Below are 13,043 nucleotides of genomic sequence, written 5' to 3' on the forward strand. Positions count from 1 at the left end.
AGTGACGAGTTCTCCTGCTTTGATTGGACTAAAGGGCTGGACGTGCACGCGCTGGACGTGCACGCGCTCGTGACTGGCAGGACGCCGCCTCTTCACAGGAGTCTTCCTCCTTCGCACGTCGCTACTGCATCACGGCGAGACTTCCGCAGGTGGAAACGCCCCCGAAGGCTCGAGTCAGCCGCAGGTCCGGCCCCTCGGAGCGCCGGCCCCTCGGAGCGCCGGCCCCTCGGAGCGCCGGGCCCTCGGATCGGGACGCGTCGGCTGCAGCTTCGCTTCATCTGCTGCTTCCACCTGAAGAACAAACTACTGCATAAGAAACTGCGGCTCTTCAGTCCCGTCAGGTCCTGAACACCCAGGAAAAGAGCGGAATCCCTGCAGAGGAGCGTCGGATCGCTGGGAACGGTCAGAACGCCAGAGGCTGCAGCGCTCCGAGGGTGCCGTCATGAGCAGACTGGATGGTGGTTAAGGCACGCTCCCCCCCCCCCCCCACCCCCCCTCACAGCTAGATTTGATCTACACTTCCAATAGACAGTTGACCTTTGACCTCACATTTGATGCGATTGGCCCGGGAATTCACATTTCAAACCATGAGATTGTCACATTAACGTAAGATGTAGCAGAAACCATGTTGCCGTGGCAACGCGAAGGGAAGTCTCAGTGGAAACAGGAAACGGACGATTTTTCTCGTTTTTGGTCTGCGATGACTCAAAGAGGCTCCATTTAAAATGGGACATCCCACGATGACCTCAGGGTTGAGCCCCCCATCAACCCCCCCAGCATCACCCCTGCTGCTAACGATGTCGGCTCGTTATTGCTGACGCGGAAACACGTCCAGAAAACCATCTCAGTCGGTCCGTAAATAAATAAAAGAAGGAATAAAAGGACTCTGCTGCCCCAACCCCGCCCCTCAGCCCCGCCTTCCCCACATCAACCCCGCCCCTACCCCACCCTCCCCACCTCAGCCCCGCCCCCGTCTGTGGCGTGACCTTTGCTGGTGTTTTAAAAATGTGGCGAAATCGAAATTCTTTGGAAAAATGAGTCAATACGGTGAAATAATGGAGCCCACAGGGGGGGTTAAACACCGTCCCACTGCAGGACACACACACACACACTCTCTCTCTCTCACACACACACTCACACACACACCTTTCCTCATTTGCAATCACAAATTGGCACAGGTGCATCACACATGGAATTGTGACACGATGCCAAAAGAACTTCACATTTTCATGAAAAGCTCTCGGATCATCTGGACGACCAGGACGGAGTAACGGGGGATGGCTCCTGTTCCTCCCAGCGTGGACCGTCTGTGGCTCCTCGGGGGCGTCTGCGGCTCCTCGGGACCGTCTGTGGCTCCTCGGGGCGTCTGTGGCTCCTCGGGGGCGTCTGCGGCTCCTCGAGGCGTCTGTGGCTCCTCGGGGCGTCTGTGGCTCCTCGGGGCGTCTGTGGCTCCTCGGGGGCGTCTGTGGCTCCTCGGGGCGTCTGTGGCTCCTCGAGGCGTCTGTGGCTCCTCGGGGGCGTCTGCGGCTCCTCGGGGCGTCTGCGGCTCCTCGGGGGCGTCTGTGGCTCCTCGAGGCGTCTGTGGCTCCTCGAGGCGTCTGTGGCTCCTCGGGGGCGTCTGTGGCTCCTCGGGGCGTCTGCGGCTCCTCGGGGGCGTCTGCGTCTCGTCTCATTTTAAACAATCGGGGGTTTTTCATCTTTGAACCCCAGAAACAAACTTTGACGCGAGTCGTCTCTGGGGACACGTTAGCGCACAGGGGACCCTCCAGGCGGCGCCCTGGCGGGGGCGGCGGGGGCCCCCTGCAGGCGCTGCAGCTCCAGGATGCTGTCGATGGCGGTCTGGAGGTGCTCGCTCAGCACGCTGTCCTCTCGAGGGTTGAACCGCTGCTCCAGCCGCGGCGACGCGTCCAACCTGTAGCGTTTCAGTTTTGGGGGGGTGACGTCTCCGGGAGGGGGCTCCACACGACCAGCCTGCGGACGTGGCTCTGGAACTCTAGGGGGGGGCAGAACTCTCCCAGGCAGAGGTCCGGCGGCATCCTCGGAGGCTCCGTCTGGCGCCTCCACGGCTCCGCCCCCATTGGTCAGCGGCACGCCGTGGTCGCGGCTGCGTCCAAGCTCGCAGGCAGAGTTGTGAACAACCTTACGGGAGCCGGACTCCTGCTTGATGGTGAGCCTGAGAGCCCCCCGGGAGCTGGAGCGGTACGTCTTCAGTCCTGGGGGGCGGTCAGACAGCCTGGACCACGATGGGGGAGAGGAGGGGCTGCTAGAGGAGGATGGGTGGGAGGGGCCAAAGGAATGGTCACCATGGGGGGACGATGCTGGGGCAGCCATGGATGACATCACTGACTCTAGAAAGGAGGACATAATGGTCACATGACATCTACGCACCCAGACCTGAACTCTGCCCCCCCCCAAAAGCCTGCACCAGCCCCAGACCCCCAACACTAACCCCCCACGGTGTGATGCACTGACCTGGGTCTCTACGAACTCGCCGCCTGTCCTCCACCAAAGCGCATCGCTCGGCCTGGAGGAAGAGCCGCTCCAGCATCACCATCTCTGCCGACGGACTCTCCTGCTGTGGACCACAGGTAACCACGGTCGCGTGAGAAGAACGCACCTGTACAGACGGGGGCGGGGCCTTACCTGGGCTTCTCTGACTAGGAGCTGCCTGTACTTGTTGACCATGTCCTTGGTGCGTTTGAGCAGGAAACTGGACACGATGTCAAACTCCTGGTCCACTGTGAGAGGAGACGCAGTCATGAGGGGGGGGGGGGCATTTACAGTTACAGCCTTTACCAACAAGAGCTTCTGACCTGAGGTAAAGTGCTCCTGAGTGGGCAGGTGTCCAGCGCAGGAATGATACGGCAACAGGTGACTCACAGCATCCTTCAGCGTAGAGAAGGCCGGCCTGATGGGCGGGCTCTGGACCGCTGCTTGGTCCGAGCTAATCCGCTGCTGGAACCTGGAGACCGGTTCCAAACAGTCAATCTACTGCTAGCACGCAGCCGCTAACACACTGTTGTTAGCAAACTGTTGCTACTTTGGCTACATTGACACCACAAAATATGCTAACAGGGCTAACAGTGGAAAATTGTAACTTCAGTGGCAGTAAATTGGATGGAGTGACTGCAAGAAGATAAGTGAACTCCACCCAAAAAAGAGTTCAAGGGGATCAAAGCAGTAAAATGGATCAATTATTCATCTGTCCGCGGTGCTGCTGGAGCCACTGGCAGGAATAACCCCCCCATGGTCGGAGGGTCGTCTTACCTGTGCCGGCGCTTCGCTGCCGTGAGCCGCTCTTCTCTCCGTGGAGCCGCCAGACGGCGGCCAGACGACTTTAGGATTAGATGAAAGGATGAAGACGATCAAAACATCAATGAGGTGTTTGTGGCATTCAAGCTTTAAACGACGGAGGAATTCACATTTACATCCAACACAATCGGTGGTTTCAGTCCAATTAGCACTAAACGGATCAGCTGGTTCCTCAGTGGGATCATCTCACCTCTAACGGGGCCGGGGGCGGCTGGGCCTGGACGTCCTGGCCTGCTGGACCGGCTGGACCGGCACCGGGAGCGAGCGCTGTACTCTTGGTCTCCAAGGCAGCTGGTGGCTCTGGTGGGACGACAGAGGTGAAGGTGAGCGAAGGCGGCGCCGAGCCGAACGACTGTGGCGACCGCTGGGACTCACTGTGGTGTTTGTGCTGTTGGACAGCCGAGTCGGCAGCCGGCTGAGGCGCCGGGACCTGGACCTGGACCTGGACCTGGACCTGGACCTGGGACACAGGTGGCTGAATCTGCTGCTTTGGGGCAAATAAGGCCTTTGTGATCTGATGGGACCCCTGGTACTGGAGTGGAGGACGATGGGGAACAGAACCCTCAGGTCCGGCCGGCCCGATTGGAGCTGAGGTGGGGGGGGAGAAATTCGCTGCTGTCTCTGCATCTTGAAGGGGAGGGGTGGAGCTTATTATGGGCGTGTCTTCAGGGTCCGAGAGAGGGGGCGACACCTCAACACACTGGTCAGGCATCAGAGCGCCGTCCACAGGGTCCCGGGTCTGGGGACGGGTCTCCCTGTCCCTGGGGACCGGGGAGGCCAGCATCTCCCCTGGGGCCGCCGGCAGCACTCCGACCACCAGCTCGGACGGGACGGGGGACAGACGTGTCTGCTGTGGGGGAGACATGTGTAAAATGTCCAGCAGACCTGCACCACCCAGGAACCTGGATCATCTGAGCTGCCTGAGCTGGACCTTGTTCTACCTAAAAATAGAACTACAGTAGCTCCAGCGGTCACGTCTGGTTCCTACAGGATCAAAGCTCCTGGGCCTTGATCTTTGGGAGGTCAAAGACCCCCAGAACATCACGCAAATTCAATCAACTCTCCCTGAATCCATTCAGACAGACAGGGAGACAGACAGGCAGGAAGACAGACAGGGAGACAGACAGGGAGACAGACAGGGAGACAGACAGGGAGACAGGCAGGGAGACAGACAGGGAGACAGACAGGGAGACAGGGGCTCTCACATAACCTTGGTGGAGGTAATTACTACTGTATAGTGATAACTACTGTGCGGTAATAACTACTGTGCGGTAATAACTACTACACGGTAATAACTACTGTGCAGTAATAACTACTGTACCGTAATAACTACTATGCAGTAATAACTACTCTGCGGTAATAACTACTGTACAGTAATAACTACTATGCAGTAATAACTACAACACGGTAATAACTACTGTACAGTTATAACTACTGTGCGGTAACAACTACTGTACAGTAATAACTACTCTGTGGTAATAACTACTGTACAGTAATAACTACTGTGCAGTAATAACTACTGTGCAGTAATAACTACTGTACCGTAATAACTACTGTGCAGTAATAACTACTCTGTGGTAATAACTACTCTGCGGTAATAACTACTGTGCAGTAATAACTACTCTATGGTAATAACTACTCTGCGGTAATAACTACTGTACAGTTATAACTACTGTGCGGTAATAACTACTGTACAGTTATAACTACTGTATAGCAATAACTACTCTGCGGTAATAACTACTGTGCAGTAATAACTACTGTACAGTCATAACTACTGTACAGTAATAACTACTCTGTGGTAATAACTACTGTACAGTAATAACTACTGTGCAGTAATAACTACTGTGCAGTAATAACGACTGTACAGTCATAACCACTGTGCAGTAATAACTACTGTGCTGTAATAACTACTGTACAGTAATAACTACTGTGCAGTAATAACTACTCTGTGGTAATAACTACTCTGCGGTAATAACTACTGTACAGTTATAACTACTCTGCAGTAATAACTACTGTGCAGTAATAACTACTCTATGGTAATAACTACTCTGCGGTAATAACTACTGTACAGTTATAACTACTGTGCGGTAATAACTACTGTACAGTTATAACTACTGTATAGCAATAACTACTCTGCGGTAATAACTACTGTACAGTTATAACTACTGTGCGGTAATAACTACTGTACAGTTATAACTACTGTATAGCAATAACTACTCTGCGGTAATAACTACTGTGCAGTAATAACTACTGTACAGTCATAACTACTGTGCAGTAATAACTACTCTGTGGTAATAACTACTGTACAGTAATAACTACTGTGCAGTAATAACTACTCTATGGTAATAACTACTGTACAGTTATAACTACTCTGCAGTAATAACTACTGTACAGTAATAACTACTGTGCAGTAATAACTACTCTATGGTAATAACTACTGTACAGTTATAACTACTCTGCAGTAATAACTACTGTACAGTAATAACTACTGTACAGTCATAACTACTGTGCAGTAATAACTACTCTGTGGTAATAACTACTCTGCGGTAATAACTACTGTACGGTAATAACTACTGTGCAGTAATAACTACTGTACAGTAATAACTACTGTGCGGTAATAACTACTGTGCAGTAATAACTACTCTGTGGTAATAACTACTCTGCGGTAATAACTACTGTACAGTTATAACTACTCTGCGGTAATAACTACTGTACAGTAATAACTACTGTGCAGTAATAACTACTCTATGGTAATAACTACTGTACAGTTATAACTACTCTGCAGTAATAACTACTGTACAGTAATAACTACTGTACAGTCATAACTACTGTGCAGTAATAACTACTCTGTGGTAATAACTACTCTGCGGTAATAACTACTGTACGGTAATAACTACTGTGCAGTAATAACTACTGTACAGTAATAACTACTGTGCGGTAATAACTACTGTGCAGTAATAACTACTCTGCGGTAATAACTACTGTACAGTTATAACTACTCTGCGGTAATAACTACTGTACAGTAATAACTACTGTGCAGTAATAACTACCGATTATTATCCGAGAAGCTTTTCATCCTCGGCCCATTGAAGCTTTGATATCAGCTCGTTCTGCCGTGAGGCCCCAAAGTGGCTCCATGAGAAGGAGCCGGATTCTTCTTGGGAGCGTCAGGAGCTCCTAAAGCTTCATCAGGCTGGTGACACCATGATGCTGATACTGGGGGTCTGACACCTTTATGGGAGGAACCCTGACACCATGATGCTGATACTGGGGGTCTGACACCTTTATGGGAGGAACCCTGACACCATGATGCTGATACTGGGGGTCTGACACCTTTATGGGAGGAACCCTGACACCATGATGCTGATACTGGGGGTCTGACACCTTATGGGAGGAACCCTGACACCATGATGCTGATACTGGGGGTCTGACACCTTTATGGGAGGAACCCTGACACCATGATGCTGATACTGGGGGTCTGACACCTTTATGGGAGGAACCCTGACACCATGATGCTGATACTGGGGGTCTGACACCTTTATGGGAGGAACCCTGACACCATGATGCTGATACTGGGGGTCTGACACCTTTATGGGAGGAACCCTGACACCATGATGCTGATACTGGGGGTCTGACACCTTTATGGGAGGAACCCTGCAGGAACGCTTCAAAGCTCTGACCTGTTGCAGATGCTGCAAGAAGGCCTCGTTCTGGCTGACGGAGTGGGTCGCCTCCTCCACTAACTTGGCCGTCTTTGCTGGGGGCATCAAAGGTTTGGGGACCTCCGCGGGGCGATCACGGCCCAGGGGAGCTTCAGGAGGAGACTGAAGGACGGAGACTGAAGGTGGAGACGAGGGCTGGTGTCCTGCTGAGCTGGGCTGCACAGACACTTGCTGGAGAACATGTCCATAGGTCTGCAGTGAGGAAAAATATATTACAGGCTTCAAAACCGGTTTGGGTTTTCATGAAACAAAACATGTTGCAATAAAAAGTTCCCAAGATGCAACTCACATCAACAAGTAGCTCACCTGGGCTAAGTTGTTGAAGGCCTCGTCAGAGCTGGTCTTCTCCTCTTGGATGGATCTCTCTGGCAGAAAGACCACAGATGCCTGCTGGAGGTTCAGCTGTCCTTCTGTCACTGCAGCCTGAGGAGCTTGGGCAGTGAAGGGAAGCCCCTGAACCACTGAGGGGCCATTAATGATGGAGATGGAAGTGAGATCTGGGGGAAGCACCCCTGAACTGTTGATCAGAGTGATGTGGTTACCAAGGGCAGGAGTGTGGACCAGGGTGGCTCGTTGTCCCTGCCCTCCTGCACTGTAGGTTCCGGCCAATTGTGCTGGCATCTGAAAGACAGTAGGGGGCGCTGACTGTAGCTGCAGAGGTCCTGAAAGCACAGTGGCCTGGCGGAGGGCTAGCTGCCCCGTGGGGGTTGCAAAGACAGGGCTGAAGTTCAGCTGTCTTTGGGGCACAGTTAAGATCTGAGATCCATCTAAAAGCTGCCTTGTGGTGGGATTCAGGCTCTGCAGTGGTTCTTGGTGGTTGGTGGTCAGCAACGGTCGAGCTGCACTGACTGGCTGGGAGATCGTGACTGGAGACTGGCCTGGAAGAAGGAATTGGTTTTGACCTTGGAAGAGTCCCTGAGGCTGGAGCACAAAGGAGCCTCCCTGGTTGACCAACTGCAGGCTGACTGGTTTGGGTAGCTGTTGGCTGAGGTGTGGTGGTGGAGCTGCAGGCTTCTGACCAGGGGTCTGGGAGAGTAAAATATTTGGTGAGGCAGTTCCTGGGACAAATGTAAGACCTGCTGTGGATTTTTGTCCAGAAGGCTTGGGGCTAATCTGAACCAGCCTTGGCTGGATACTAATGGGTAGCTTGGGCTGGATGGGAAGAGGGGCACGCTGAAAGATGATGCCTGGTGCTGTCGTTGTTGTTCTCAGGCTGGGGTTGTTGAGAGGACCTGTGGTTATGCTGGGAACAGCCTTGTGGATGATCATACTAGATCCTTGGGCAGGACTCAGAGAGAAGGAGGCGTCTGGAGAAGCAGCAGGGAACACGTTTCCCGGCAGAAGTCCCATCAGCTGAGGAGGGGCAGCAGGTTTTAAAGATGGGCAGCCTGGCCCGACAGCAAGGAGGGAAGGCTGAGGGGGTTCCACTGCTGCCTGGGTGTCCCTGGGCAACACCGGGGTGATGGGTAAAGTCACAGACTTGGGTAGGAATGGTGAATCAGAAGGAGGGAGGATAGGAGCAGGTGAGTACAAGGACAGACTGTCTCCCGGTTGGGCCAGACCTGCCTCCAGAGCCATGGTCTGCTCTGTGATTTCAGCCTCCTGCAGGCTCTGTTGGAGGATATCACACTGCACCTCTGGTACCTCTGCCTCATCCGCTTCCTCCACCTCTCCCTTCTTCCCCTCATATTCCGCCTCCATGGGTGTCCCATCCTGCCCCAGCTGCGTGTCTTCACCACCCTCTGGTGATGACAGAAGAGCCTCCTCGAGGAAGGACAGATCCACGCACCCAGGCGGAGGTGTTCCTGGGGAATCCCCACCATCTCCCAGCAGAGAGACGGGGCTCTTTAGTCAGAACCAGTGGGGGGCCGACAGAAAGCCACAGACAAGAGAGAAGAAAGACTTGTACGATTAGTAGAAGGTAACGGGAAGCACTTCCTGTTACAAGAAGAGAGAAGAAAAGCCTCTCGTGGGACAAATGTGGGTTGTTGTGAGGCTGCTGGCTGTGGTGCCAGACACTCACCGGGGCATCTGCAAAGAGGGAGGGCTCCCCAGAGGAGGAGTTAATGAGGAGGTCTTCAGTCTGCAGCTGGTGGAATTAAATCAGACACGATTGGGTTCAGATTGGGCTGACAGCCTCTTTTGAAAGACAGGTAGTTACAGCTCAGGTTTTCCCTGAACTTGTTTTACCTCATTTGTTCCATGCAGGAAGTCGTTCAGGGCTTGTGGATCACTGTGGAAAACAAAGAGACAAAGACATCCAATCATGGTAAAGCAGCTTTAAAACAATATGCTCAGATCCAGTCATGTGGTTGGGATGATCAGGCTCACCACAAAACATCGAGTAGGCAAGTCCCATCTTCATCCTCCATGTCAGCTATGAGGAAGAGGAGGAGCATCATGAAGAACACAAAGACTGGACTGAATGGTCAATCAAAAAACCAAAATATGCATTGAAATCCCTGAATGCTCCTCATGACCTCCACTGCTTTTGTGTCACCATGTCTGACCCGTCTTGACCCAATAAATTCACATTCCAGCATCTGTGTGCGGCCCTGCTCCCATCCAGGCGGCGCGTCATCACAACCTACTTCATATGTGAGGAGCCCCATACAGAGCAGTTGAGCCGAGTTCTGGTGGTGGCCTCATGGGAAGTCACAGTCGGGCTTCAGCATCTGTAGACGGCGGGATGCCAAGAGGCCGAGGCGGCGGCGCGTAGACGGGTCATCTCGCCGCTGGGGCATGGCTGCGTCCTGGGGAGGGCAGCTGGACACGAGCGGAGGCAGAGTTAGGAACACAACGCCACAGGCTGCCAGGTCGCACGAGGTCGCCGCCATGACTCCTCACTAACGCGGAGATGGGATTGATGAGCTGCTCCACAGCTGTGGCCCACATCTGGAGCAGATCCAGACCAAGAACAGCAGCATCATATTTATGGATCCTGTGGACCTGAGGCTGCCTGGGGGAGATGGAAGCCATTGTTGTGGCCATGGCAGTTACGCCTCGGCCCCTCAGCTGTAAACAGGAACCCCCCCATGTCACATCAAAACAGCTGTGAAGGTGCTTCAGTGGCTGGGAGCCAATTATAACAAAATATTCACTGTCTTGTGTTCAAATTCCAAGAAGCTCCGCTTACTGTAAAAACATGACCCCCCCCACAACAAACACACACACACAGATACCGCTGACACGTATTTGTTTACAACAGAGAACCGCATTAACACCCTGGAGGTACCGCATCGCCCAATGAAAAGCATCCCGAACCCCCCCATCCACCGCTGCAATAACAGGGCCAGGCTGCGTTTCTGGGTTACAGAAGGTGAACGTGTGCGGATGAGCCAGCAGCGTCCCGACACCTTCACGACGCGCTGCTGGTTCAGATTGGGGATCATTCCGCTCCTTTTCTGCAGGTTGGGACGCGGCAGCTGCCGCCGGCTGTAAATCATATCGCGGTAACAAAAGATGCTCTGTGTTAAAGATCCACGCAGCCGCCTCGAGCAGCTCCCGCGTCGGTGCCATCAGAGTAATTCCACCATTCTGCAGAAACGCGCATGAGGAGGGAAAAACTCACCGCTTCTTTGTGGTTTATTGTCCTGTCAAGCGGGCCTCTGCGCCATCGATTCTCACTCAGTGGTCCTTTCAGATGCTAAAAGGAGGAGAGGGGGTGGTTGATGGGGTAGGGTGGGGTGGAGGGGGTAGGAGGAGGGGGCGGGTGGCTGGGTGTGAAAAAACAGACTGGGAGAGCCGATCACAACACAAAGGTGGAGGAAAAATACAACGGTGAGAGGAGGAGGCGGCGGCGGCGGCGGCGGAGGCGGGGTAGGGGGCGGCTGCAGCAGAGGAGGCTGAGCGGGCTCTGCGCTCCGCCAGGCGGCACACACGCGCCCCACTGCCGGCCCCTGCCCACCAACCTACAGATGTTTCCATTAAAATCTATTGATCTTGAAATCCTCTCGTGTCCGTGGAAGTATAAACGTTCCCGGGGAGGGATGTTGGAAATCGATATTTCCCGACGCGTCTCATTTGCCGCTGGAAAGAAAATGTGCAAAGGAAATCTGACATCCATCAGTTTGGCTTCACAGCCCAAAGGAAGTGATTAGAACATTGGCCCTCGTCACCGTGAGAGCTGCGGTTTCAAATTTAACACAAGAGAAACAAAACAGAAAAAACGAGTTAACTGTTTATCCTAAAAATCCTGTGACTTAACAATCATCCTTTTGTGGCCGGGATCCAAGTTTAAGAGATAACCTGCATCACTGAGCATCATTTCTGCTCTCGGCACTCAACTGCATCCCAGCAGGACGGGACACACGGCAACAGCCGATTTTGACCTGGGCACCACAGCAAATCCAACCGGGTCTCCACAATCTGAGACGTTCTGTGCGGGTTTACCAATGACAGGTGGAACACACAGCGACGAGGAAGATGGAAAAACACAGACTGTTGAAATCAAACCTTTATTGACAGTAAAGCATTCAAATCCTCCTTCCCTTCATCAGAAATATAAATTGTCATTGAACACCCCCCCACAGGTTCAAACACAGGTACAGGTAAGAAAAACAATGGTAAGAACTCCTCCATGTTCCTCAGAGGCCTTTTACTTGGACGCCTGCTGAGCCTGACGACGAAGCAGCACGTAGATCTTCTCCTTGATCCAGTCCTTGTTGTACGGCTGATACGTCTGTGTGTCCGCTCGGTACCTGAAACGCAAAGAAAATCACATCCCGGTTCAGCTGCCACACTACCAGTTCTAGTTTCCTAAAGCCAAATACCCAGCTGCTACCATGAGTAAAAAACTGCAGTAACTATGGAAACTCAGCTGTTGTTTCATCCCTTTTTACCTGTGAGACACCAACTAATAACACAGTGCGTTACTGAGTAGAGATAAAATCATAATTTAAATGCAATTTGTGCCAAAATATTTCCCCTTAATGCACTATTCTCTCCCACGGTTTGTCCTTAAACTTACACCAAACAGCTGAGGTCAGCCAGGTCATCAATGAAGTCAAACAGCTGGCTGATGTCGTACGTTATCGATGGGCTGTTGGGGTTCATCCTCTTTAAATGCTCCTCGTACATTTTACACACACCTGAGAGGGGGACACACACAATCACCATATGTTGGTCCACACTCTCAAAAGAGAGGAGCAAAAGGAGAAATCCCCTGCAGAAGGAAACTCCTTGCACTTACCTTCCATACACTCGTTGACTGATTCATAGTCGGCGTAGGTCCTTCCCTCTGGCCGCTTGGTGGGCTGGACGAGCAGGATGGTGTGGGACTGCAGCGAAGACAGAAGGTTGGCTTTCAAAGGCATATTATCCAGGCCAGACTTTACACAATTTATCAACTCAAGCTTTTGCTACTTTACGGACTCAAGTAGGAAAATTAGTGATACAAATCATGTTTCTGCGTAGAGCCAAAAGTTGAATGTAAAAAAAAAAAAAAAAAAAACCTGGTTATTTAACGTCAGCATTGAAGGAGCAGAAAACAATACAAAGGCAAGCACCCCTAGAGAAAGGTTGTTATGCTTGTTTCTCGTTTTAACTCACTGCACTCGCTCTACGGGCAAACATCCCCCACATTCATGCTACAGTTAGCATTAGCGCGCAACCCTGGAAACCAAGATTCGTGTTTAAACACGAACATTTAGACACACTCTGTTTGGATATGTAACAACATTCGTCGAATATTAAATCATGTGAACTATTAACCAGATATTAACGCATACTAACCATGGCTTGGAGATATTTTCTTGTTGGTTTCACGGGATTTTCTTTGATCGCTGCTGCTAGGACGAGTTGACCTATGACACCGGAAGAACTACGCTGAACACCTGTTCCTCTTTTCCTTGTGGAAAACCTTTGGTTGTGGTTGGTTGTAATTTTTATCTATCAGTTAGGGTCAGTAGTCTACAAATAGATGGTCAATTGCTCTGCAGTAAAACCAAATTAAATTCTACGGCTTGAATTTAACAGCAAAAACTATCAACGCCTCTCAATATGCTATTT

General features: G+C 51.9%; 3 protein-coding genes across 5 annotated transcripts; all 3 read right to left on the reverse strand.

Moving 5' to 3' along the window:
• Positions 1–975: 975 nt before the first annotated feature.
• Positions 976–8,218, reverse strand: LOC115247215 (BRD4-interacting chromatin-remodeling complex-associated protein-like). Of its 3 annotated transcripts, XM_029828241.1 has the most exons (10): positions 7,577–8,218; positions 7,341–7,495; positions 6,993–7,226; positions 3,688–4,162; positions 3,503–3,612; positions 3,268–3,335; positions 2,814–2,962; positions 2,644–2,738; positions 2,473–2,575; positions 976–2,348 (listed from the first exon to the last, which is right to left on the reverse strand). In XM_029828241.1, exons 1-10 carry the CDS (start codon positions 7,653–7,655, stop codon positions 1,747–1,749), a joined length of 2,070 nt encoding a protein of 689 aa, XP_029684101.1. In that variant the 5' UTR covers positions 7,656–8,218; the 3' UTR covers positions 976–1,746. The 3 variants fall into 3 exon arrangements, with proteins under 3 accessions (XP_029684101.1, XP_029684095.1, XP_029684091.1); XM_029828235.1 differs by having other exon boundaries at positions 3,688–4,159; positions 7,341–8,218; XM_029828231.1 differs by having other exon boundaries at positions 7,341–8,218.
• On the reverse strand, positions 7,859–10,716 carry LOC115248857 (BRD4-interacting chromatin-remodeling complex-associated protein-like). Its single transcript, XM_029832741.1, has 7 exons — positions 10,606–10,716; positions 9,626–9,800; positions 9,366–9,411; positions 9,225–9,267; positions 9,058–9,123; positions 8,158–8,879; positions 7,859–8,060 (listed from the first exon to the last, which is right to left on the reverse strand). Exons 3-7 carry the CDS (start codon positions 9,404–9,406, stop codon positions 7,859–7,861), a joined length of 1,074 nt encoding a protein of 357 aa, XP_029688601.1. The 5' UTR covers positions 9,407–9,411; positions 9,626–9,800; positions 10,606–10,716.
• A 759-nt stretch (positions 10,717–11,475) lies between these two features.
• On the reverse strand, positions 11,476–12,932 carry LOC101077530 (ERH mRNA splicing and mitosis factor). The gene is made up of 4 exons (XM_003978484.3): positions 12,768–12,932; positions 12,226–12,313; positions 12,004–12,124; positions 11,476–11,734 (listed from the first exon to the last, which is right to left on the reverse strand). The coding sequence occupies exons 1-4, from the start codon at positions 12,768–12,770 to the stop codon at positions 11,632–11,634; spliced, it is 315 nt and encodes a 104-aa protein (XP_003978533.1). The 5' UTR covers positions 12,771–12,932; the 3' UTR covers positions 11,476–11,631.
• Positions 12,933–13,043: the final 111 nt, after the last annotated feature.

This window comes from Takifugu rubripes, chromosome 2 (assembly GCF_901000725.2).
Source record: "Takifugu rubripes chromosome 2, fTakRub1.2, whole genome shotgun sequence".
NCBI lineage: Eukaryota > Metazoa > Chordata > Actinopteri > Tetraodontiformes > Tetraodontidae > Takifugu > Takifugu rubripes.